The sequence below is a fragment of the Capronia epimyces genome (assembly GCF_000585565.1).
Source record: "Capronia epimyces CBS 606.96 chromosome Unknown aczIQ-supercont1.5, whole genome shotgun sequence".
NCBI classification, from domain to species: Eukaryota; Fungi; Ascomycota; class Eurotiomycetes; order Chaetothyriales; family Herpotrichiellaceae; genus Capronia; species Capronia epimyces.
Window position 1 is genome coordinate 1,969,450 of NW_006912908.1, and position 22,645 is coordinate 1,992,094.

The 22,645-nt window shown below is 53.6% G+C and overlaps 9 protein-coding genes across 9 annotated transcripts; 2 read left to right on the forward strand and 7 right to left on the reverse strand.

The window, feature by feature from the left end:
• Positions 1-199: 199 nt before the first annotated feature.
• A1O3_06662 (uncharacterized protein) lies at positions 200-1,702 on the forward strand (the record flags this gene model as incomplete). The annotated part of the gene is made up of 1 exon (XM_007736780.1): positions 200-1,702. One exon carries the CDS (start codon positions 200-202, stop codon positions 1,700-1,702), a length of 1,503 nt encoding a protein of 500 aa, XP_007734970.1.
• Positions 1,703-2,956: 1,254 nt separating this feature from the next.
• Positions 2,957-4,479, reverse strand: A1O3_06663 (acetyl-CoA C-acetyltransferase; the record flags this gene model as incomplete). The annotated part of the gene is made up of 2 exons (XM_007736781.1): positions 2,957-3,157; positions 3,364-4,479. 2 exons carry the CDS (start codon positions 4,477-4,479, stop codon positions 2,957-2,959), a joined length of 1,317 nt encoding a protein of 438 aa, XP_007734971.1.
• A 960-nt stretch (positions 4,480-5,439) lies between these two features.
• On the forward strand, positions 5,440-6,153 carry A1O3_06664 (ubiquitin-conjugating enzyme E2 2; the record flags this gene model as incomplete). The annotated part of the gene is made up of 3 exons (XM_007736782.1): positions 5,440-5,481; positions 5,595-5,716; positions 5,805-6,153. The coding sequence occupies 3 exons, from the start codon at positions 5,440-5,442 to the stop codon at positions 6,151-6,153; spliced, it is 513 nt and encodes a 170-aa protein (XP_007734972.1).
• A 1,513-nt stretch (positions 6,154-7,666) lies between these two features.
• A1O3_06665 (bleomycin hydrolase) lies at positions 7,667-9,375 on the reverse strand (the record flags this gene model as incomplete). Its single annotated transcript, XM_007736783.1, has 2 exons — positions 7,667-8,563; positions 8,740-9,375. The coding sequence occupies 2 exons, from the start codon at positions 9,373-9,375 to the stop codon at positions 7,667-7,669; spliced, it is 1,533 nt and encodes a 510-aa protein (XP_007734973.1).
• Positions 9,376-10,000: 625 nt separating this feature from the next.
• On the reverse strand, positions 10,001-11,413 carry A1O3_06666 (uncharacterized protein; the record flags this gene model as incomplete). Its single annotated transcript, XM_007736784.1, has 1 exon — positions 10,001-11,413. The coding sequence occupies one exon, from the start codon at positions 11,411-11,413 to the stop codon at positions 10,001-10,003; it is 1,413 nt and encodes a 470-aa protein (XP_007734974.1).
• An 843-nt stretch (positions 11,414-12,256) lies between these two features.
• Positions 12,257-13,043, reverse strand: A1O3_06667 (uncharacterized protein; the record flags this gene model as incomplete). The annotated part of the gene is made up of 2 exons (XM_007736785.1): positions 12,257-12,279; positions 12,311-13,043. The coding sequence occupies 2 exons, from the start codon at positions 13,041-13,043 to the stop codon at positions 12,257-12,259; spliced, it is 756 nt and encodes a 251-aa protein (XP_007734975.1).
• A 2,086-nt stretch (positions 13,044-15,129) lies between these two features.
• On the reverse strand, positions 15,130-15,769 carry A1O3_06668 (uncharacterized protein; the record flags this gene model as incomplete). The annotated part of the gene is made up of 2 exons (XM_007736786.1): positions 15,130-15,552; positions 15,611-15,769. The coding sequence occupies 2 exons, from the start codon at positions 15,767-15,769 to the stop codon at positions 15,130-15,132; spliced, it is 582 nt and encodes a 193-aa protein (XP_007734976.1).
• Positions 15,770-16,446: 677 nt separating this feature from the next.
• On the reverse strand, positions 16,447-18,351 carry A1O3_06669 (nucleolar protein 58; the record flags this gene model as incomplete). The annotated part of the gene is made up of 1 exon (XM_007736787.1): positions 16,447-18,351. The coding sequence occupies one exon, from the start codon at positions 18,349-18,351 to the stop codon at positions 16,447-16,449; it is 1,905 nt and encodes a 634-aa protein (XP_007734977.1).
• A 603-nt stretch (positions 18,352-18,954) lies between these two features.
• On the reverse strand, positions 18,955-21,101 carry A1O3_06670 (uncharacterized protein; the record flags this gene model as incomplete). Its single annotated transcript, XM_007736788.1, has 6 exons — positions 18,955-19,526; positions 19,607-20,007; positions 20,057-20,297; positions 20,369-20,701; positions 20,746-20,839; positions 20,904-21,101. 6 exons carry the CDS (start codon positions 21,099-21,101, stop codon positions 18,955-18,957), a joined length of 1,839 nt encoding a protein of 612 aa, XP_007734978.1.
• Positions 21,102-22,645: the final 1,544 nt, after the last annotated feature.

The following is a 22,645-nucleotide window of genomic DNA, read 5'->3' on the forward strand; positions in this document are numbered from 1 at the left end:
CAAATTGTTCCCGTTATCGATTCCAACCACACCGCCAGCTACCCAGGTGGAGCTTCAGGAGTTGTCACGCTTCGTTGTCAACACCGTCAATGCCAGCGGCCCACGGGTATATCCTCTCAGCACTGACCTTTTTTTTGGACGACTTCTCTCCTCGAGTTGACTCGATGCCACTCGGATTTTCGGCCCAACGTAGTCCTTCATGACGACTCTTCTCGACAACACTGGCCTGCCACTATGGGTGTACATTGTCCTCATAGTCGTGGGTTCAATGTTGTTGCTGGCCACACTGGCGATTCTCCTGAGATGCTGGTTTGTCCGGAGAAAACCAAAGCAGAGCTACATCGAAGGCCTCACAGGTCCCACTCGCCGAGTGACCCTGAGAAGGGGACGGCTGGTGCCGACTTCTCAGCATTTATCTTTGACCGGATCCAAGTTTGGGACGCGGCAGTTTGGAATGCTTGCGGACAACGAGTCCACCATGACAGGACGGCGGAGCCCCTTTGAGTGGTGGAATACCATCATGGACAGATCACAATCTCGTCAAGACCAGATGTCTCAAGTGGAGACGGGATCTATATCGGCATCAACACGTCCGACATCCAGGGCGACGACAACAGCTGGCCGACGGGAAGTCCTTACAGCGACTCCTACCTTGACTCCGGAGAAGTACAAAGAGCCGGTTTCGAGAACTTGGGAAGTGACTTTGCCTTCACAATCACCATCACCACCACCGTCTCCATCGCCCAGCCCGTACGGCCAAAAGACGGTCAACTTTTCAAGATCCTTCGTTTCTCGCACACCTTCCTCTCCGCTTGCACAACGCTCTCAGCACACCCTGTCACGGATCTCAGAAAAATCTTTGCACTACTCCATGATCAGCACAAACGGCGCGAACGGCACAAACCAGCTTAGTCCCTCTTCCTACCATGCAACAGTCGGATCCATTAGTGGCCGCTCTCCTCTCTTCGAACAGCCTCTGCGGAATTCCCCCACCCCCGCCAATTCGATGTCACTTGCTATTCCTGTTAGCCCTGCGAAACCATCGCCAACGCTCGCCGGGGAACAGTTCAACCATTCGGCCGTCATGAAGCCAAGGCCCTGGGCCTCCGACCGGCTAAGTGCCTCGGCCACAAGCTTACCCCAACCCGCGCCTTCCCCTACCGTTCCGTCTAGGCCCTTCACTGCAGATGCATCACTTTCCCGAGACCACCCCTATCTAATAGCGCCTTCGGCGGTACCGACTCTCACAGTGCCCAAGCCTGTGGTATACGGCACGTCGAAGCCAGGAACTAGCGAAACCTACTCCCACTATAATCAACCCAACCTCTCGCAGCTCGATTTGTCTCGAGAGTCTATTGTTCTGTCCGGCAGGGACAGCATCTCTGCAGCAATATCCGATTCACATTTGGCCAAGCAGCCTCCAGCCAACATCAGCGTTGAACCTAACTTAATCGTCTATGATACTCAGCTGCCGGAATACTGGTCCCAGCGGCCTGGCATGCCAGATTTGGCTTCTTCCTTGAATATCAATGGCAGCACAGCCATGCACTCTCGTGAACATGCCGGTTTGTCAGAGGGTATCAGAAATGAAGACGGAGAAGAGCAGAACAGATTGGGCATCATGACCGTCCCGGGGAAGAAGAAATCAAAAGTCCTCCGAAAGAAATCACTTCGACGGATGCAGACACAGGCGACCACATGAGGGGGCGTCTGATGTAGTGATTCGTTGGACCCTCATTTGGACCGTGAGTTGGACCTTGAAACTGGCCTGTGATCTGGTTAGACAAGATTGCCTGCTTTCAAGATGATCGAAGGTGGCTGGCCTGCCGGGATGATTGAGTATGCATGCTACTCTGGGGCAGAATGCTGTGCATCATCTGCGCCTGCAAGAGAAGCTAAGCGACGCGAGGCAATGCTGTGCATGATCCTGATACAAGGGTGGCGCGCTGGACGCAGGTTATGTTCTGCTCTACTTTCTACTTTTTGCTTTTTCTCTTCGATTTCCTCCCAGCAATACATTCAGCGGCAACGATGACGAACGACCCTCCAACACCAAGACTACGCTACACTACCTTATATAGTATCGAGCAGATGGCTTGGAAGAGACTGTGGCGTCTCCAACATTGTTATTGTCATTGTTATTGTCATGGTCATGGTCATTATCGACGGGACAGCCCCTGGTATCCTCGAGATGTTTCTGGGGAGTCTCGTGTCGGGACAGCCCCTGGTATCCTCGAGATGTTTCTAGGGAGTCTCGCGTCAGGTCGGACCTTGTACTCTAGCATACATAGCGCATATTACAAGGGCTCAAGCTCTGCCTTTGCCATTCAATATTTCTACTGCTCTACTGCTCTGTACTCTACTGCTCTGGTGCTCTGGTGCTCTGGTGCTCCGCACTCTACTGCTCTGCACTCTGTACTTTACTGCTCTGCACTCTATACTCTACTGCTCTGTACTTGCTCTGTACTCTACTGCTCTACTGCTCCGCACGGCGGTGGGCATGAATGAGTATGGCGAGTAAGGTTCAGTTTCAGTTTCTTTTCCAGCCTCGTGGACTACCTACAGTACCTAGTATAACATGATACAACGCCGTAGCTATGCTGGTGACAAGACAGCGATATAAGAGTCTCCCTTCTTCCCTCTTCCGTCACCTTTCTCTCTCTCTCTCCCTATTTCCGCTCGCTCGTTCCTGCGTCACAGCGTCAGCTTAGTCGCGCATCCTTGAGCGGCACGCACTGCAGTCGTGACCAGCAGTTGATTTCCTTTTCGCTTCGTTAGATGAGCGTAGCGCAGCCAGCTCACTGCATGGGTACCAATGCCAGACATGCACCTGCATCTGGACCTGCATGAAACAGTGACGCTGGCTTTGATTTTGACATTGTCCTGATTTCGATCCTGGCGGGTGCCTACTTCGCCCGTGCTGTGCTGTGCTGTGCTTTGATTATTCCAACTCCGCTTACTCGACACTTTCGATCCTCTGGACGACGATGGCCGTGGCAGCCCCGCCGCCGTTACAGATGGCGGCGACACCGTACTCGCCCGGTTTCAGCTGGTGCAGGAGAGTGGTCAGAATGCGGGAGCCGGAGCTGCCAAGGGCATGGCCCAGGGAGATGGCGCCGCCGAGAAGATTGACTTTGGCGTCTTGGAGACCGAGGATCTGTGCAGATAATGTAGTCAGTAAAGGACGTAATGAAAACTAAAACGAAGACGAAAACAATCGTTGCGCATCAACCCTTACGACGTAATGAAAACAAACACGATCGTTGTGCATCAACCTTACAACTCGCAGTGCAGAAGAGAGAGGAAATGGATCGACGAATCAGGTCGAGTCCAGGGTCTATCATGTCCCGGGGGGCAACTTACTTGTTCATTGGCCTTGATGACGGCGGCAAAGGCCTCGTTAAACTCCCAGATGGCCACGTCGTCCTTGGTGATGCCTGCTCGCTCGAGGGCCAGAGGGACAGCCTTGGACGGGGCAATGGGGAAATCGACGGGGTCCAGTGCGGCGTCTGCGGAACTGACGATGCGTGCAAGCACTCGGCTTCCCTTGCCGTATTCCTGTGCGATGGCCTTGTTTCCCAGCACCAAGGCACTGGCTCCATCGTTGAAGGTGGACGAATTGGCGGCGGTGACGGTACCGGAAGAGTCACGCACGAATGCAGGCTTCAACGTGGCAACCTTGTCTTTTTTCAGGTTCTTGTAGCCTTCGTCCTCAGTGACAACGGTGTCGCCTTTCTTGCCCGGGACGGTCACTGGCACGACTTCGTCGTTGAACTTGCCCTCGGCCCAGGCCTTCTGCGCGCGTTCGAAGCTGCGGATAGCATACTCATCCTGCTGCTCACGGGTGACCTCGTACTTCTTGGCCGTGTTCTCGGCGCAGTTGCCCATGTGGAACTGGTTGTATACATCCCAGAGACCGTCCTCGATCAAGCCGTCTTTCAGGCCAAAGTGGCCAAACGCCGGGTTGTGCGCTGCCCGCGGCAGATAGTACGGCACTCGCGACATGTTCTCCATACCGCCGGCAACTTGGGCCTCAGCGAGACCGAGCTGGATGTTCTGGGCGGCCAGCACCACAGCCTTCAAGCCCGAGGCGCACACCTTGTTCACGGTCACGGCTTCGACCGAGGTTGGGAGGCCGGCGAAGATGCTGGCTTGTCGAGCGGGCGATTGGCCCACACCGGCGGAGAGCACGTTGCCCATGTACACGTCGGTGATTTTCGAGATGGGGACCTTGGATTTCTCAATGGCCGACTTGATGGCGACGGCGCCCAGCCGAGGAGCCGACAAGCTGGCGAAGGAACCGTTGAACTTGGCAGTAGGTGTTCTCGCGGCACTGAGGATATATGCATCTTGGATTTCTTGTCTCGCGGCACTGGAGCTGCTGAAATGACTGCGCATCTGGGACAGACGGGCGCCGGCGGTGGCAGATGAGGAGGCTCGCGAAGCTGCGCGAGCAGCCGTGGATGTCAAAGGGGCCATGGCGACAGAATGTAGCACTTCTTCTGGTATCACTTCACTCGATGAAGGGCCAAAGTATCGCTGCCTCTGCACTAGGTATTCGAGGGGAGGTTGGAGGAGGAGGCGGCGGCGAGGGGACTCGGCGAACAAGAGGCGAGAGAAGCGAGCTTTACGACGGCAGACAGTAGACGGTACACAGATAGAGAGCGTCTTCAGCAGGAGACAAGACGAAAGGAAATGTTACAAGGTAAGGAATAGTATTAGTATACCTTGGTGTCAGGTGGGCACGGAAGCATTGCCATGATTACTGACCGTACCGTCGAAGATATACCGGCGAAATGCTGGCTTGGGTGCTGCTGGGTGCTGTCCTGGAGTATGGTAAGGACCGAGTGCGGATACAAACGAGGGTATCCTCGGCATCTCCCCAGCGCCCACAGTCCACAGTGCTACTAAGTGAATCCCGCCATTCTCTCCAGCCTGCGTCTCGGGCCAATTCCGGAGCGATTCCTCAGGGCCTAGGCCGCGACGATCACATGACCTGGACTTCCGCAGGCACTAGGCACGTGCTAGGTAAGGTACCTAGCACCTAGTCTGTAGTCTGCTGCCCGATTACTTATCGTGGACGTTATCGTGGACGAGTTGTAAAGCGGCATGATTTACCTCAACTTTAGGTATCACGTACTCCGTACTACGGAGTACTCGTCCGCTTCACGTCAGTTCTGTAAAGTTCCAAACGCCGCAGTCGACGACTCGACGGAGTACACGCCACACCCACACGCTATACGCCATACGCCACACACCACAGGCTCTGAGATAGGCGGGTGAATCGACTTCCATCTCGCCTCTCGTGATCCCCGCCAACCCTACCATCACCATTTCTCCAGATCCCAATCCCACATCCAACCTTGCAGTCGAGTCGACTCACCCTTCTTGACCCGTCCCAGTCCAGGAAACACAGACCCTTCAAACTCCCGTCCCGACATGTCGACCTCCGCACGACGCCGCTTGATGCGAGATTTCAAGGTACGCAACCAACACCAGGCCAATTTGTCTCGATGGCGCCTCCACAGCCTCGTTCTCCGGAACAGTATCTGTTCTCAGTGTACCCATTAGGACCATGCTAACTCAAAGACCAGCGTATGCAAACCGATCCTCCTGCTGGCGTCTCTGCCTCTCCGATCGCCGACAATGTCATGACCTGGTATGACGACCGTCCCGAGTCCCGAGTCCCTACCCATCCTATTCCGTTCCATTACCAGTGCCGTTTCAATTCGCTTTTCTATTCCCTGAATTAGCGCTTGTCTTTGTCATTCCCTAAATTAACGCTTTGTCTTTTCCCATTCTAGGAACGCCGTCATCATCGGTCCCGCGGACACGCCGTTCGAAGATGGAACATTCCGCCTCGTCATGCAGTTCGAGGAAGCCTATCCCAACAAACCGCCGGGTGTCAAGTTCGTGTCTCAAATGTTCCACCCTAACGTCTACGGCACGGGCGAGCTGTGCCTAGATATTCTACAGAACCGATGGTCACCTACCTACGATGTGGCCGCCATCCTCACCAGCATCCAGTCTCTGCTCAACGACCCCAACACTTCTTCGCCCGCCAATGTCGAAGCCTCCAATCTGTACAAGGACAACCGGAAAGAGTATACCAAGCGAGTACGGGAGACGGTGGAGAAAAGCTGGGAAGATTGAACATACCATAACTGATGTCTATGGGAGGATTGACCTCACCATAACTGAGGACTATTGGTTTCCAAACCTATCCACCACCCAGCGACATACTACTTTTTGTCAGGTCTTTGAGCGATTGCATCATGGCGCTGGAATGGACGGACGGACAGACCGGATGGCGTTTAGCTATCATACGGCTCGTATAGGAGTTTTGGATCGGATCGAGCGTTGGCAGCTACACACAATTAGTGGCCGTCGAGCGTTGATTAGCTACACACAATTCAGTGGTCATCGAAGGATGGTATTCTGCAGTGCCAGTGGCAGTCTTTGGCCTGGTCGAGGTGGACTTCTGGAAGTCAGGAGTGACTTTCTTGAATTAGTGGCCATCAGCATGGTATTGCTATTGCCATCCATTGCCATTACCATTACCATTGCCATTGCTTCGGACATTGCTTCGGACATTTTCAGGATTTCGGTTTCGCATTGGGCTTGTGTTTGTGTTTGCGAGGGAGGCATCTATCTATGGGCGCCTGCTGCAGACCACTAGGAAACCGTCAAACAGGACCCCATGCCTATCCCCATTCCCATCCCCAGGTACATCACATCGCATTACCTTGCATCACATAGCATCGTATCTCATCTCATCATGTCGGCAGTTTTCGGTTTTCGGTTTTCGCTGCTCGTATGACATGATGATAGCGAAGATAGAAGATATTGGCCGGCCTCATGCCTCTCTTGCAAGCTACTCGTACTTACTGGATGCCGTCTCACTTGTGAACCAATATCCTAATATGCTTTCTGCTGCCTCACTTGGGACCAATATCCTAATTTGCCTTCTGATAGCCGATCCCTGCTGGGACTTTATGAAAATGATTGGATCGAGTGAATGTCCTTCTAGGATACCTTGAAAATAAATCGAGTTAATATCCTCCTAGGATGGTGTAAATGAATCTGATTGAGTTGATGTCCTCCCAGGATGCTTTGCAGGTTTCCTTTTTTCCTGGTTCCCTGGTTCCCTGGTTCCCTGCTCTGCTGGATAATGTAATGTGCCAATACCTCCGAGTGCTTGTCATGTCTCTTCTCTTCTCTGGTCAAGTCAGATCGATCTCGTGGGGGAATACTATAGACGGAAGACGGTCTCGTCTGTCGATAGGCTGGCTGGCTGGCATCGTATAGATGGAAAACGGACCGGTCTCGTCCTGTCTTGTCCTTAGGCTGGCTGGCATCACATAGTGTATAGGATATGGTGTATAGTGTACGGAGTATAGTGTAATCAGCATGACTGCAACTTTCATGAGATATTGATCTGTTGATCTATGGATATATGTATGTGCATATGTAACATGTCTGCGTTATGTTTGCAATGAGATAGCTTCCCCTGGAATATTTAAAAAGAACTCGCTCCCGTCGCTGTCTTGGAAAAATTGTCAATCATCACGTCACATCACCTCTCACCTCTCACATCTCACATTTCACATCACCTCTCACATCACATCTCACATCTCACCTCCGGCGGTCATTAGCTAAGTCAGCGCTAAGCCAGCGCCCCCATAGGATCCCATAGCGGAAGAACCAGTGGCTCGGTCTGGAGCAGGTCCTTGATCTCCTTGGACACGAAGCCAGGATCCACGACGACCTGATAGACAAACTCGTCCATCCACTTGTCGGTCATGACAAAGTAACCCTTGTCGCCGGCGGCCTCGCCCCACGAGTTCATGACGCGCCAGCGGACGGGCTTACCACCCTCAACCTGCACGGCGGTGAGGACCATGGCGTGGGTCATGGCCGACTCGCGCACCTTCAGGCGCTGGCTCTTGCTCAGGTTCAGGCTGATGTTGAACGCCAGCCCGTAGTCGTACAAAGCCGGGTCCATGATGCCCGAGGTCGAGTTGGAGAACTTGCCCACGTCGCTGCCGAAGAAGACGGGCAGGCCGGCGCGCAGCATGGCGATGCTGGCCTTCTTGATCGTCGCCATGTCGACGTTGACGTAGGTGATGGGTCGACCCCCGATCACGTTGCCCAGCCGCTCCACCGTCAGGAGTTGGTTGTATGTGTTGCGCGGGTCGTTGACCAGACTGAACAGTTCGCTCACGTTGGCATTCAAGGCGCGCACCACGCTGGGGCTGGAGAGCTCGGCCGCGAACTCGAGTGGCGTCTTGACCACTTTGTTGTACTTGTCGTTGGCGTCGTAGTGTTCCCACGTGAATTTCTCGTCGGGTTTGGGCGGAGGTCCCAGCATCAGAGTCAGGATGCAGTGGACCTCTTGCATCATCTTGGCCTTTGCGCCGACGATGGACGATTTCTTGATCGACGCCGTGTTCACCATCGATCGCAGAACGACCGCATCTTCACGTAGCTTGGTGGTCAAGATCGAACTCATGGCCGATGAGTTCATGGCGTTGTATGAATCCGGGTAGAGTTTTTGAGGAACCTGAACATCACATCTCTGGTCAGGACACATGCTTCCCAATATTCTGTAATAGGTGCTGCCCCCAATATTCTGTAACAGGCGCTACCCGTCCAGAATAGACCTGACCTCGGGCTTGTGCTGTCACACCGGCACCGGCAATGCTACCTAAACATCTGGATGAGGGGGTGTGTACTCACCAATCCGTACTTGGCCACCAGGTTAGCCGCCATATCCCATTGACCGCCGTCGCTGACCGGGGCGCCGAGCAACTCTTGCACCAAACGGCTGTCCAAGTCCTGGTTGGCCGTGTCGATGATCTGCTCCAGGAACCAATTGGCCTTCTCGAGCTTGTCCCAGAAGAACAGGTATGCCTGGCTCAACTCGAACTCTTTCAAGTTGTGTTTCTTCATCACCGCCACGCGAAGCACATTGGTCGTGGCGAACAGCCAGCATCTGCCTGACGACCGTTGGTTCGTGACCGGGGTGCCCTCGAACGGGATCTTGACGTTGAACGTCTGTGTGTCCGTCAGGGTGGCCACTTTGTTCGACACCACCGAGCGGATGTCATTGGAGAGCAGGGCATTCAATGCCAGTCGGTTCTTCGGGTCGGCCAGCAGTTCTTTCTCCCATTCCTCCGCCGTCTTGACTGAGAGCGTAGGGTCCGCAGAGTATGCTTGCGGGATGCCCTTCTCCGCGTCGACGTGGATGTATTCCCTCTCCACCTCCAGCTGTCGGATCTTATCGCGCGTCCGGAGGTTCTGGAGTTGTTGCACGAGCATCTTCTCGACCGCGGCCGACTCGTTGGCCGCGCTGGAGGATTGTGAGTTGCCCATGCTGCGTGCACGCTGCTGATGGGATCTAGGGACCTAGGGACACTCCGATGATACCGATACCGATTCCGATGCTGCTACTGTCAACTACGACAGAGGCGATGCAGAGGACGAGATGACTGACTTGACTGCTTGCTCAGGGAGCCACGGCGGCTACAGGCGGGGGAGAGGAGAGGGAGATAACAACTGATAAGACAGACTCGGGGACCTGCCCCAGACCTGCCGACTCCGACTCCGATTCCGGATCGGGGCTTAGTGGCTTAGGAGCCTTGGGGTTTCAGCTCAGCCTTGGCCGTAGGATTAGGGGACGCCCCTAAGCCTTATCCTAGGCCTGAGGCCCCAATTTCCGCCGGTTCTCGGAGGTTGGTACAGAGGACACAGGAGAACCAGTAGGAGTAATGAAATCAATATCATTAAATGCCATGCCATGCATTATTGCTCTCTGCCATTCTAAGCTGGCTAACTGATCTGTCGCATTCCACCTGCAGCCAAAATCAAAGCATCCTGGCCTTCAAAATCAAACCAAATCAGATCAAAACATTGTGCTTTTGCTTGCTCAGAAGCCTTGGCCCCTCAAGTGCTTCCAAAGCCCGGGCTCGAGATCCTGTTGTTCGTTGCCGATTTGCATCTAGACCCCCCAGCCCCATGCCTGACTGGGAGGAGCCGGTTTCCCATCTGCCCAGAAAGCGTTGCCATTTTCATGGTCTTCAGGAGTCATTTCTCTGCCCCAGCCCTCATAGTCCTCGTCATCGTAGCATCCATCATAATCCCCCTCCCATCCAGCATACCCGTCATTGTCAATGTTTGCATCTCCGTGATCGTATCCGTAATCATCAGGTTTTCCTTGCATGCCATTTGCGTCCAGAGTCCTCCTAGTAGACTCGAGTGTGACCAGAATGGATTTCAGGGCCGACAAGATGCTGCTGGATTTGTAGATGACCTGATCGGAGGACCTTTCCACACCTTTCCCGCTGGCTGTTCCTGTTTTGCCGAACGTTTCCCACGACACTGGCTCTGGTGGTTGGGTGAGTGGCACGTCAAAGTCCGGTTGAGGTGGTACTGCTGGCCAGAGGATTGCTGGGTCTGATCTGAAAGTTGGGCCGGGCGAAGAGCATGGTTCCTTGAACGTCGGTGTGGGAGGCGGACACGGCAATGGGTCATCCCAGCCTAATTCCGCCGAAGCAAGATCAGTCTCATATTCCCAGCCTGATGTGACATTAGTCTGGTATTGTTGGACTCCCTCGGTCGTGGCTGGCTCGCGGGAAACGTGGTGTTGGTCAAGGTCGCTGATCGGGCAAGTCTGGAGAGGTTTCTCAAGAGCTTCGTTGGACAAGAAGGGACTTTTGAACACCGCCGCTGAATCATCGGCCAAAAAAGCTGCAAGATCCGCAGGAGGCATGATTCCATGCGAAGGGTCGAGAGGATGCACCACCAGATTCCGGCGGATGTTCTTCATCATGGCGTAGGCCAAGTTGGTGCCGAACCTCTCGTGTGCCTCAGGCAGAGGAGACCAAACCGGATTGGCCTTGGAGCGGAGCAACCAGTAGGCAACATGGCCCACGACGACTTCTTCCAGTAGCGGGCTGAGGCCACTGGTGAACAAGCTTGCAATGAATTCTGTGCTGGGGATCAGTGCAGATGTGGTGGAGAACAAGCCCTGGAGCTTTTCGACTGCGAGAATCTTGATTCTGCTCATGTCCAGTCGCTGTCCCATGCCATACACATTCCACCAGAACTCGTCCGTATGGCTGCTCGTCTCGTTGTTCATGTAGCAAGAGACACTCTCCGGCACACGGCCTGAATAAAGCCAGTCTTGCACAAGATGAAAGAGGCCAGGATCATCGTGTGGTAGAGTATACTGCTGGTCTCCAACTTGGACGAAGTCGGAGTTAAAGACATCATTGAAGAAGCCCGAGGAGGCGCAGAGTAGATTCTTGTGGATTAGAAACTTTTGCTTTTGTTTCCCAAGGATGAGGATGACAAACTCTGTGCCATAAGGAACCTGAGGTGGTTGAACAGCAGTCACTATGCCTCTATCCATGTTGAGCAAGGGGCGAGATCGACTGTCGATGAAAGAGGAGGAATGATCCGCGAGAAAATGCGAGGACAGGGGGGGTATATTTATACCACTTGTAGGCCCAAGGTCTGGAGTGAATGAACATGGGTGATGCGCGCAGACCGTAGTGACAATGATCGTTCTACCCCTGCACTGACAGGTGCACTGAGTTGGACATTGAAGTCACAATCATGTGAATAGAGCCGTGCTAGAATACAGCCTCTTGTCTCAGTTATGTAGTGAGTGAGGCTGTCATGTCACTGATCGGAATGCCCTGCCAACAGGCCAATGTCTAGAAATATGGTCAGCATTTGATATGATTGTTACTTCTGAATACGTACTTCACGTTGCCTTCCTTTGGGCTTAGAAAGAATGGCTGCACAGGTGAAGAAAAGATACCTTCACCCAATGTTGGGCTTACACATCACCAGCGCATGTCCACCTGGCTTGGGCCGCAAACCATTACTTTGACACATTTGTTCCTTCACGTCCTGACCAGACTTGACGAGGCTGGGCCTGACTCCGAGCCTGAGCCTTACTTGGTCAGGAGATTTAATGGACTGGAAGCGCTTATAGCGACTTTGTTGCCTCCCTGTTCTCCTATTGGTCTCGCTAAAGCTCTTCGTTGTCATTGCAGTGATACTCCTAATCGGTTTCGTCCACAGCTTGAAGATTTGAATTTCAAATGGCTGGGCTCCCATAGTTGACGATCAAACCAATGCCCCTGTTTCCGTTGCCTTCGTTTAGCTTGTAGAGGAGAAGGGAGACCCAGCGAAGCTAGGAGGCTACCATCTCCGAGTAGATCCCCCAAAGAGTTGCACATGCTAGTCACGCAGTCAGTTGCAAGGTGTCTAACGAATGCTGGAGTCAGACTTAGCGTACATAACTTCTTGGTGGTCCCGGACGAAAAAGCCTGGTCAGAAAGCCGGGCCTCCTTCTCCAATGCTTCCAAGTTGAATCCACCGCACTCGCAGAAATCCGGCACTGCGGAAGGATGAAGATACAATGGGTTGTCGGCACTGCGGATCTTTGCCAGGGCCATTTCGGTGCCAAACCGGTCGTAAATTGTGAAAAGAGCCGCCCACTCGTCCTTGGATGACTTGAAAAACCAATATGCGGCATGCTCCAACACGTGCATTTGTAATGCTAACGGCACCCCTTCACTGAACAAAGAATGTAAGAAGTCGCGGCTGGGGAGTGTGGCAGCTTTGTCTCCGAAGATCTCTCGGATTCGTTGAAAGCTGAGGAGCTGCAAGCCCGGAACCATCAGGCGATCGGCCATCAGGTAGACTTTGAGATAGTAGTCGTCCTTGAAATCTCGTTGCCGGCTGCGGACGAGCGAAGGGTATGTTGTATCAAGGTATCCACCAATGTAGAGCCACTCGACAAGAAAGGTAAACACATGCGCCAGTTCTTCTGGTAACCTGACCTCCTGCGTCTGGCCTTCAATGAATGGTCCTGCCAACGCGCGGTCGAAGAATTTGGACGCAGCACACAACAGGTCTCTGTGGACGGTGAACTCCTCCTGCTCAGATCCGACCAGGACTTTGACGATCTTGGTGCCTCGAGGGACCTGAGGGGGGTCGGTGAATCTACCTTTTAGTGGAGGATACATTGCTGCGAGAACTGAGGCCGAGGATGGGGGTTGCTGGAGGAGCGAGTAGTGTTTTCTGGAGAGAAGTAAAACAAGGGAATAATGCACCATGAACAGAGGAAGGGGGGTGTTTCGGAAGAGAAAAAGAGAAGACAGGCGAGAGTGAAGACCAGAAATGGGGGCCAAACAACCAGTCGCGCAGGCTCGCTTAAACACACTTTTATGGTGGTCTGTAGTGTGGCAAGCACTTCACATGAAAGGCGCCACCAAGGTCGACCTGCTTGATTCTCTCATATCACCACCCTTGCAGTTGAAGCAAGCACAGTGCACCTGGTGCCTAAACACTTTCAGTTATACCCTTTCGCCAATCCTTTTGAAATCCCGTCCGCGCATGAGTTGGAGAGGTGCCAGCTCGTCCTCCTAGTCGATGGCCGTCACCTGCGACCACAGTCCTCTCCTATACCAAACCGTCCGCCATCACATCAAGGATAGACCATCTGGTCAGGCGATGCGTAGGCTTGCTTCGTCTTAGGGTTTACGCCGGTGACCCTGACGATGGATTCCTTGTCTTCTTGGATCAACTGACAGCAAGCGCAACAGCAGGCTCCGCAGAAATCGCCACAGGTGCTGCCTTCAATCCCATACTTCTCCCGCATGTTTCGTCGATTGAGGCATTGCAGGATGCAGCTGCCGCCTATGCACATCAAGGCGTACCATGCGCAACACTTGGTGCGACTGTCAGAACCAATACGCGAGAGAGGGCGGTTCAGAGAAGTAGGCGAGGCACGAACAGCCATTGACATACCATTGCATTGCACCCACTGGAATCAAATTCACCGCGTTCACGTGCGTGTGTCTTGCCAAAGAGGACGCAGGGGCACCATGTTGCCATGCAGCCTTGCCCCCAGATTAGCGACCCTGTGGAATATTCTTGCCCGCTTCCTTCGACTTACAGGTGCTGCATGGTGAGCAGCAGTCGAAAAGGCCAAATGACCACTTTCCGACAGCTCCATGAGTCTGTCCTTGTGCATATGCATGTGCATTTACATATGGAGCAGCTCCATGAGGCTGTCCTTGTGCATGTCCTTGTGCATATGCATTTACATACGGAGCAGCTCCGTATTCCTGCTTCTCCGCCACCGCTGAATGTGGCATCATCTGTTGTTGCTGTGCCATAGCGACCCAACTGCAATGCAAGAAAGAAGGCAAGTTTGAAGGAGCAATAGACGATAGTGGAAAGAGTGAGACAGACAAAGTCTGAAGTACGGGCGAAATGGTGGGGTCTGTGGAGAATAACAAACGCTGAAGATCATATATGGAGCATGATCCTTTTATTCAGGAGAACACATGTTGGCCTGAGCTGAAATTATCGAGTCGGCTCCTTTCGTCATCGCCATGGAGTGAACCAAACTATCAACAGGATCAACAGGTTTATATCAGCGTTCTTACCTCGAAGCTCACAATGCAGTTCTTCGAGCACAAATATGTCCTTTGTTGATCCTAGAGCATGACACGGACCTACTCCTGTGTGGCGGGTCTAAGGCCACCCCCCAAGTAATGGGGCTAAAAGACCTTGGGGGCTGAAAGGATGACCTTGACTTCTCATAATAGAATTTCCTTTTCTGACCATGCAAAAGGGCGTTTGGGGATGCCCATGTTGCAGCGCCCTTTTGCAACGACTCTGGACATGTCTGATAACATATCCTAGCTCCTTAGTGGTAGTGTGGCAGGTGACCTCTGTCTTATGCCTTTCTTGAGCATCCCATCCAAGGTGGATGGGACCATCTACCAAGACCCAATAGGACGCGTGCAAGACCACTTGTTCGGATAATGGCCGCGTGCCCCGAGGAGGACGTGTCGCTTCATCAGAGATTATGCAGGTGTCTAAGACAGTGGACAGAGCAGGATATGGCGAGGTGTTCGCCGACCCGAATTGCTGCTGACCGGAATGATCAACCTTGATATCATGATCTTGTTTGTTGGGCCGAGCAGAATTCCGGGTCTGCGTTTCTCGCTTCTGGTAGCGATAAATTCGGCGCCGCCAGTCCATGTCGTCTTCGGCAAAGGAGACGTAAATGTTGCGCAAGTCGTTCGGCATTGGATGGCTTCAAGCAGCTTCGGTTCCGTTCTTTGCGTTCGCATTTGCCTTTTCACTTGCAACGGCCTGGGCGCGATCGAATTCAGTCCGCATTGTCTCTAATATCTTTTCAACCTTGGCTTCGCCCTCCTCACCCGGGAATCTGTCTTCTAGTTCTTCTATCACGATTGACAAGAGTTGCCGGTCATCGGGTTCTTGTACTTCATCGGCGGCATCCTCTTCATCGGCCTCAGCAGCTTCGCCGTTCTCTGCGTCTGCGCCAGGCCGTGAAATCTGATTCCGAGGAAGGCCCACTCCAAGGTTTATGAGCATGAATACTTCGGTTTTAGTCAGGCCAAATGCGCGCAATTTGGGGACTACCGCCTTGACGAAGTTTTCTGGTGGAGGAAAGTCTTCGATGTAGGGAACCGTTGTGGTGACATAGTGTTGGAACTAGATCACTAGGTCAGTCGGACTCCAATCAATCATAGAGAGAATATTTCAGACGTACATCTTCTCGCACACTCTGGTAATTCTTCAGATTCACGGGCTTGTACGATCCTATCTTCTTGGAAGGTTGCCGAGGAGGGTTGTTGGCAAGGAATCGGTGCACCTCGCTCGTTGTGAGAAGAGCCGACTGGGGGTCAAGGACCTGCAGAGTGCGTAGCATTAGCTTGTGCTCGTAAAGGCACTGGTGTGTCGGAATTGGCTGCGCGATCACTGACCTTCATGTTGAAGTTGGCTACTTCGGCGGGAGGGTGCGGTCGAGAAGCTGACGGGGGTAGCCTTTGTGACCATGAACAGTTGATCAAAAGGTCATACGACTAACCTAGCCATTGTAACGACCAAGAAGATATCAGGCACTGGGTGTTGAATGCTATTCACGTTGCGGGAGAAAATGACGAGAAGACAAGTTGAGAGAAATTCTGCCGGCAGAATCTGGCTCCGGGCGGTGTTGCGGGAGGTTGTGTCTGCTCCGTACAATCTTTAGGTACGACAGAACACTTTTTGTTGAACGAGCTGACGGTGTCGAGAGGGCTCACTGTTCAAGATAGCCGCTGCCTCGTACTCCATCAATATATATTACGTTATGTTGCAAGAACCGAGCATCAAGTTTATTACTGAGACGTCTAGTATTTGATTCAGCAATATGCTGCTCATATGTGACAGTGAGACTAGGCCAACACCATCATGCCATCCCACACCCTCCGTCGTCTGCGCAAGTACAGTACATTTTCTCGTGGACAACTGCTAGTCCAACAACGCCCGTCCCGACGCCATGCAGCAAAAAGAAACGCAAACCCCCCTGGGCTAAAGACGAAACGCCAACCAGTAACGTCGTAGCGCCTAAGCCTTTTCTTTCCGCTTCTTTTTCTTGTCTGGTTTGGACTGCTCGACGACCTCTTCTTCTGCCCGCTTTCGCTTCTTGCTGCCATCGACGTCGCCATTCGTGTTGGCTGCGGCAGCTTTCTCCGCCTTCTTCTTCGCCTTCTTGATCTCTTTCTTGGAGATGGCTACCGGCGTGCCGTCTTCTTGAAACTGAATCTCTCCCCGCTCAAGCTTTCTCTGATACCTCTCAACACTCAGGCCACATTTCGCCGCCAGGGCCTCAAGGCTGGCATCTTTCCCTCCTTCCTTAGCAAGCTTGCGTGCTTCTTTCTCCGCCCGTTTTCTCTGCTTCTCGGCCTTTTTGTCGGCACCGTCGGCTGTGCCACTGACGCCATTGGGTTTGGAGGGGGTGATAGCCGCAGCTTCATCTGAGTCTATCGGCTCATCGGGTTGGGACTCGGCCTCTTCGTCACCGTCTCCCATCTTGGCGTCTTCAGAGATCTCCTGGATGAGTTTCTTCTCCTTCTTCGACTTCTTCTCTTTCTTGGCTGGGGCCTCATTGCCGTCGAGGCCATCGGCGTCCGCATTGTACTTCCGGGCTTCTTTGATCTCCCATTTCTGTGGTTGCGCCGTCGTGGACACACCGTTAGGAGCAATGGCAATCCCTCGAGGTTTGAGCGGTTTGCCCTCCAAAGCTGCCAATTTGCGCTCGAGGTTGGCTCGCGCTTCCAGTCCAAGGGCGGCTTTCTCGTCCTCGGGAAGATTTGCCTCGTCATCACCCCAGTCTTGCAGCGCGTCAACCCTCAGTCCGAGCGCGGCCTTGGCAGCGAGTACTCTTGCCATTTTGCCCTTGTTCTTGCCAGACGCCTGGCCGATCAAAGAAGCATGATAGATTAGACCATACTTGGGAGTGTCGTGTTTTGTCTTGAGAGCTCGGAAAAGAGCCTTTTCGGCGCCCAGAATTTGGATGGTACTGGCGGGGCTTTTGGACAGATTCATCAAACTTCCGGCATGTGCAATTAGCCGAGCACCAACCAAGTCCCCAACCAGAGTGGTGAGGTTAGGAGCGATCGCCCGCATTCGTGCCGTCAGATAGCTAGCTAGTTGCGTCCTGTATTCTGTGAACTGGACAACCTGGTCGGCCAGACTCTGGATGTTTTCAAGATCTTCCTCCGTAATCTCCGTTCCCATAGACCTATCAGCGGCAGTCTTGACCGCAGCCTCGATCTCTTCTGGGAGGATTTCTGACAGATCGCTTTGTTCAAAGTTTGTACGCATTCCCATCTTGAGGACCACTTTGGCGTAGGCCAGATTGTCGTTCAAGATCTTTGCCAGTTCTGGAAAATGCCACCCGTACCATTCCTTCACTCTCATGGCATATGTGTTGAGTTCTTTGTCGAGGTCATCGAGGAGGCCGATCGCCTGCACAATCATAACATCGATCTTGTCGGGGGAGAACTTGAGCTTATGTCTTGCCAGTGAGTGCGAGAGACCTAACGACATTGTCTTGACATCTGCGGGCAGTAATCCTGGGATGAGGGACGGGAGGTGTTCTCGAATGGCTCGATAGAGGTCGGCGGTCGTGGAGTCGGCGATGGCTTTGATCTCAAGGCCCGGGATCTTGCCGATCGCGTTTCCTAGTTTCGGGTCTGCGACTGCGAGCGAGATTTTTTTCTCGTCCTTGAGGGTATTGAGCAGGGACGAGAGTTTCGGGGTGACTTTCCCCTCCACAATGGCAGCCGCCTCCTCGAGAGCTGCTGCGGCACTGTCGAATTTCTGGAACTCCTTCAGCTTGAGTATGGAGGTGACATTTTCCACGCTGCTCAGTTCAGAGGCTAGGTCGTCCCGCTTGAGGAGCTTCTTGTCCTTCGCCTTGAGCAGCGCATAGCCGGCGGACGTCTCGGTAAGGATAAGGAGCGTCATATTGATATTTGCGCCGAGCGCGCAGTAAGTGGGCGAACGTAAAGAATACTGATACTGGCCCAGGTATGGGAGGAACAATGTGCACTTTGCGTTCTCCAAAATTTCGAGCAGTTCACCTTTTTTCGGCCCACCGGCGCCAAGCCTGAAATGGGTAGCCTCTGCCAAGAGCCCATTCCCTTTGGAGGGGCTGGGTGTCGCTGCTTTTAAACGATGCCAGTGCTATCAAGATAAATCCCTACTCAAGGCGGACGGATATACTTACCATCCTTCCATTCTCTCCGAACCTAGGTACATGTCGGTACATGTCGGTACCTAGGCCAGGTTTCATGCCCGCAGTACATCGTACACATGACGGAATAGGCACTCTCCTTTGCCTGTCAGTGGGATCAAGTCGAAGTTGACCGGATTTTCTATCGTATGCTGTGAGTACTCTATCCAGTAGGCACTCATCACCCTTCCTCTAACGCCTATATACATAAAGTCATCCTATCCTACAATGTTTGCAGTCTCTACACAATTTTGCCTCAATCCATGCGCTCACCTCATTTGGCAGATATCCTGCTGCCAGAGTTATGCAAGATGCACCAATCTCTCCAATGACTTTCACAGCCATTGCTCTTGACCGATGACCGGTCCCTTGCCCGTGTCATGCTCGACGTTGATATGGAGGCCTTCAAGCAATTCGATCTCCACAGCTGGTGTCATTTCCGGCCCGAAGCTTTTAGTCAGTGCAACTATCGCCGTGCCGGCTCCTCCCCAGGCCAAAGTCGAAAAGAAGATGATGCGGTATGTGTGAACAGCAGCCCATTTGGCTCCATTCACGGCGGTCGAGAGTTGTTCCGAAGACAGTTCGCCCAGGACGGTTTTGTCCGAGGTAGAGGAAGTCAGAGCCGCGATTACCTTTGGGATGAGGACCGGGTTGACCCCAAGCGCCATCAATGGCATGGCAACGTGGCGAACAAGGTACCGGGGAATGGTGTTCTTCAGCATGGTAGGGAATATCAGCGCTCCGCCGGCATGGATGCACACCCGCAACCGGGCGTAGGTTGTGGTTGATGTTCCCAGGTAACGGTGAGGGACAAGCATGAAGACGGCAGCAAAGCCCACCAGCAGCCCTGTCCATGCCACATTGACCAAACATGCGAGCAGCGTTGAAGCTACCTTTGAATGAGGAGCTGGGAGAGGTGTCATGGTCAGCCAATGTCGCTTGTAGAGATTCCCAAGACCAAGGCAGGGCGATATGAGGTGGACTTACTGACCACCGCCTGCAGGGCGGTAAACGTGGTCAGCAGAGCTGACAGGCATGTTATGATCCAGTTGGACTGGTAGGCAAACCTCTGGAATATCCAGCCAAAGACTGGAGCCAGAAACACTCCGGCGATCATTGGTGCAGCGACCAACCAGCTCGCCTTGACAGGATCTCGTTCAAACAGCGTCTGCACCAGCACAGGCCACATGAACGCCCCTGTGGAGGCTATTAAGGTGACGGCGGCAGTTGGGATCAGGTTCAGGGTGTATCCCCGAAAGTTGCTCAATGCGGTGCTTGGGTACATTGGGTAATGAAGACGGTGGCGCATGAAATATTCCCACGGTCCCACGCCGCCGACCAGCAATACGGCCCCGGCGACTACGCACCCGAGGGCTCTTGAATCACGCCTGCACGCATGAGTCAATCACAGTCCGACCGCGGCAGAAGCTCACATACCATCCGAGGGTGTATTCGGCAAGTGACACACCGATGAGGGCCAGTGCGGTGCCGAAGCCTACCAAGGCACCCGAGACATAGTCGAGAGAAGCCAGTTGTTGCCAGGCAGTCTTGCCGACCTCGCGGACGTGCTGATCCAAAGGATGGTAAAAGAGATAGACGAGGATGAAGGAGAGGAAGTTCAAGGCCACTGGAATCCAGTACATCAGCCGCCAAGAACGGTAGGCGATGATGGTCGCACCTAATCAGGAAAGCTGTCAGCTATTGAACCAACCACGGTCGACTTGAAGGCCACGGCTCATCCGAACTGACCTATTACCGGTGCGAATCCTTCTGAAGGGGCCAGGGATGCCCAGAAACAACCAAACACGAGAGGTCGCCAGTTGCGAGGGAAGATTTCGGCCACCGCGGCCACCGACACTTGTTTGAACAAGATTCCAAATCCTGTGATGATTTCGGTGCCGTAGATTTGAGGAATCGAGTTCGCGTAGGTTGACGCGAGGTTTCCAAAGGTGCCGAAGACTGGCCCCAGCAAGAGGAACTGACGTCGACCGAAGATGTCGCTGACATAGCCGACGAACGGTGCAAAGGCAGTCCCCACCAGTTCAAGCATACACGCGATCCAGACGGCGTATGCATCGGGCCCTGCGTCTTGGGTCAGCGCGGTTCCCAGCAGAAGCGATGCTCACGGCTGGCCGAACCTAGCTTTTTATCAAGGTCGGTGTAGGTAGACCCGGTGAGTTGAGTGTTGAAAGAGTCTGCCAGATATCCCACGATGATTCCCTAGATGTCACATGGCTTCAGCTGGTCTGGTCCCTGACGCCTGCCATGCATGATCTGGACGCACCGAGATGGCCAGGAGTTTGTACCCGTTGAGGCGATACGGCTTCGCATCCACCGGCTTGAGCTCGTCCAGGCTCAGGGAGTCCGAGTCACTGCAGTCCTCGATATGTTCGGCAACCACGATTCTAGTCTTGGTCTGGGTCTGGGTCTGGGGCTTTTTCAGGCCCTCCAGTTGGAGCTCTTTCTCTAGGGCTTCTGACATTGTGCTTGGTGGTTCAACTCAGTGAAAGAATGATCAAGTCGGGCCAGCCTATTGGATCTTGAATCCTGAAAAGAAGGAGTACCGGGAGAGTCCGGGGGGAACTATGGTAACACCAGTATTGGGAGAATACGGGGATCAATGTGTATCACCTGAGGAGGCAGAGATTCTTATATGGTGGAATACTCCCTCCCAAGATCCAGTACCCCAGATCATGACCCGGGGTGCTGCTGTGGTGTTCGGAATCTAATTCTAGAGGAGGGTCGTGATGAGCAAGGAACAAGGCGACAGAAGTGTGAGAGAATGAGACGGGGCATCCGCTGTCGATCTCTACGTCTACATTGATGCAAAGCCAAAGCGGTAGGGAAGATGTGACTCCGTGGAGGATAGGTATTAGGAGGTACCCTCATTGAATGAGTATGAGTTGACATTGGTCGAGTGGATTGGGCAGTCTCCATACTGGGATGTGCACTGCAGGTACACTGCTGGTACACGGCTTTCCGCTCCCCTATGTCTTGCATCTTGACGGTCTCGGTTTGGTTAGCCTGCCGGAAACAAGGTGAGACGAAAGGCTCGACCTGGACAGGATATGCTGTTAAGCTTGGAGGATGGTGCTATGCTAGCTAGCTACATACCTGTCTAAAGGGCTAAGGGCTCAGGGCTTGGGGCTCAAGCTCAAGCTCAGGCTCAGGCTCAAGCTCAGGCTCAGGCTCAGGATCTCCTGGTGTAGCCGTAGCCGTAGCCAACCAGCGGCGGGCGTACCTGTCTATTCAGGCCCACTGGATTGCCGGATGCGGACGCGAGGCCCTGAATCTTGAATGGTGGAACAAATCCGGTCTTGAGAGGCTAGGAAGAGCACACCTGGTGACATGTCCTTCTGCACCTGCCTGGCTGGGCTACTGAGCAGGTGTACCACTACTCCTTTCTTTTCCGAACACCCGGACATGGGGCATGTTTCTCTGTCGACTTCCGGACCAGGGAGAACCCACTGTCGTATTCGACAAGTGGTCACGCGCCCTCCAGATCATAGGCGCGCTGATCTTCCGACTGGCTGAGATGTCGCCTTCGCCTGTAGGGGGGAGATGGAGGTGGGAGGGAGGAGGGGGGGAGGAAAGAGGAGACGAGGGGAGACCAGGATGTTCGGCTGGCTGGGTGAATCGAAAGTTCGGCCAGCTCGTTCCGCTCCGAATTGGGCAGTGCCGGTGCAGTGTCAGTGGATGCTGCGGCCGGAACGGCTTTGCCAGCGGCGAGGCCTGATCTACCGCCTGGCAGTGGGCGCTGGTGGCTGTAGCTCAGCATTGCTTCCTCTTCTGGGCCATGGCCACGTCTCTTGGTCCACGATGGAGGAGGCTGGCTCAATGGCGACAATGCTGCCCCGGGCGGCTTTACCCTGATCCATGCCCAGGTGCCTCTCGGCAGCTCAGCCGGCTTAGGCACTGGGAGCCGGACCTGCATTAAATCCCGGTTGTGTAGTTAAAAGTAGTGCGAGGGAGTGTCAGAAACAGAGACAAGCCTCTTCAGCTACACCTACAACCCCGTCGAACCCG